This window comes from Galeopterus variegatus, unplaced genomic scaffold (genome assembly GCF_000696425.1).
Source record: "Galeopterus variegatus unplaced genomic scaffold, G_variegatus-3.0.2 Scaffold11319, whole genome shotgun sequence".
Classification (NCBI taxonomy): Eukaryota; Metazoa; Chordata; class Mammalia; order Dermoptera; family Cynocephalidae; genus Galeopterus; species Galeopterus variegatus.
This window is the reverse complement of record NW_007737430.1, coordinates 28,760-31,123: the sequence shown is the minus strand read 5'-3', so window position 1 is coordinate 31,123 and position 2,364 is coordinate 28,760. Positions and strand designations below refer to the sequence as shown.

Here is a 2,364-nt window from a genome sequence, read left to right as displayed (position 1 = left end):
CTGAGGTCCCTATGGTCCTCAGATTCTTAAAGATAGTAAAAGACTTGCCTGCAACCACACCTGTCATATGTAAACCAACCAATCCAGAGCCCACATCCCAACTGCCTCATTTATTGGGCACTCACAGGGCTCTCACACTCTAGACCATTGTCCACCTATCTTAATTACCCCAGAGCCAGATACCAGACAACTTAGGACAGCCCCTATGTTCCAGAGTCCACTGTAACTATTCAAACTAGCCAGTCCTAAGACTTCTCACCTCACCTTGCCCATTTCTTCCCACAAAATCCACAATGAAGGCTCTTGCCCATGTTTTTCCCTTGCTCCCTCTGCCTTCTGACTAGCTCTGGTATGTCGTTATGTGGCCTTGCATGGCATGCCTTACCTCTTGTTTCTGGGGAATCTGTAAGTATAAAAACTTCTTCCTTCATGACAGTCATTTGCAAGTCTTAACACACCTGATTAAAACAAATCCTAAGTATACTTATAACATTTACACTGGTTGATTTATGAATGTTAAACCACTATGACATTCATGGAATTAATACAACATTTTGTTCTGTAATATTCTTTTTATATATGGCAGGACTAAATTAGCTAATATGTTGCTGTCTAAGATTTTTGCATTTATATTTGTGTGAGAGGTCAGACTGTAATGTTCCCTTCTTGTAACATCCTTGTCAAATTTTGTGTTAAAGATTATGATGTCCTCATTGAATGAGTGGGAAGTGTCTCCCCTCCCCTCCCCCTCTCCCCCTTTTTTTATTCTCTGGAAGACTTATTTATTCCTTAAATGTTTGGTAAAATGTATTACTGAAGCCATCTGGTCTAGAATTTTTTTTCTGTAACTTTAAAAAATTTTTTAATTTTTAAAATTTTACTTTTTAAAATTTGACATAATGTTGTATATATTTATCATGTAAAAAATAATTTTTTGAGGTACGTATACATTGTGAAATGGTTAACTCTAGCTAATAAATTTACTACCTCACACAGTTATCAGTTTTGTGGTATAAGCACTTAACATCCACTCTCTTTGCAGTGTTCAAGAATATAATATATTACCATTAACTAAAGTCCCCTTGCTCCTGTATAGTCCCCCTGCTGATCTTTTGAATTTATTCCTTCTACCTAACTGTAATTATGAATCCTTTGACCAACCTCTCTCCATATTCCCTTCCCCTACCTAGCCCAGGCTCTGGTAACTACTCTTCTACTCCTATGAGATCAACTTTTTTAGATTCCACATATGAATGAGATCATGTGGTATTTGTCCTTCTGTGCCTGACTTATTTCACTTAACATAATATCTTCCAAGTTCATTCATCTCAGAAATGACAATGTTTCTTTCTTTTAAAAGGTTAAATAGTATTTCATTGTGTGTACGTACCTCTGGGATTTCCGATAGGCTTTTTGTTGTTGTTGTTGTGATTTTAATCTATTAAATTTCTAATAATGGTCACTTATTATTTTACTCATTTTGTTGAACTATTTCTGTTGTTTTTTGTTTTTTGTTTTTTTAAAAGATGACCGGTAAGGGGATCTTAACCCTTGAATTCGTGTTATCAGCACCACGCTCTAGCAAGTGAGCCACAGGCCGGCCCTTTTAGGTTTAAATCCATAATCTTACTATTTGGTTTTTACTAGTCCCACTTGTCTCTCACCCTGTCTTTTATTTGCGGGCAAGGGTGGGTAATAAAGTAGCATTTATCATTCATTTCTTTTTCTCCAGTAGCATATCAGTCATTCTGTACTCCTTTTTAAGTGGTTACCTAGAAATTACACGTGCTTGATCTACCAAAGTCTCACATAACCAAGTGTTTTTGCTACTTCCTGACTAACAATGAGCACCTTAGAACCCTTTCTTTCCAATAACTTCACCACTCTGCCTTCTTTGCCATTTTTTTGTACAGTTCAATTCTACATATATTTTAAACTCCACTCAATCTTCTTAACGTTTTATAATCAGTATTCAATTACTTTTTTTAATGAAACAGTTGATTGTACACACCTGTGATGTACAGAGTTGAATACCAATAACTATGTGCAATATGGGATGCTGAAACCAGGATAATTAGTATCCTCAAAACTATACAATGTAATCATTTTCCATGGCCCATTTGCCCTTTCCATTGTTCTTTAGGCCACTTTGAATTCCCATGCTTCTGTCTGGGATCATTTTTCCTTGGTTTCTGCTTGTAGAATTCCTTTTAGTGTTTTGTGTTCTGTTTTTTGTTGTGGTTCATTTTTCTTTTTTGTGTTTTTGTTTTGTTTAGCTTTGATGCAAACATTTTGACAGAAAATTCTCTTTGCATAAAATCATCTTATTTTGCCTTCATTCTTTTTTTTTTTTTTCTTTTTTGT

At 35.4% G+C, this 2,364-nt stretch overlaps 1 protein-coding gene across 1 annotated transcript in view; it reads right to left on the bottom strand.

Moving 5' to 3' along the window:
- LOC103610569 (antifreeze protein Maxi-like) overlaps positions 1-440 on the bottom strand; it is a gene marked incomplete at its 3' end in the record, with an annotated part of 8,335 nt that extends 7,895 nt beyond the window's left edge. Inside the window, exon 1 of the mRNA XM_008594716.1 lies at positions 386-440. Coding sequence (XP_008592938.1) covers positions 386-440 — 55 coding nt within the window. The remainder of the gene's footprint in view (positions 1-385) is intronic.
- Positions 441-2,364: the final 1,924 nt, after the last annotated feature.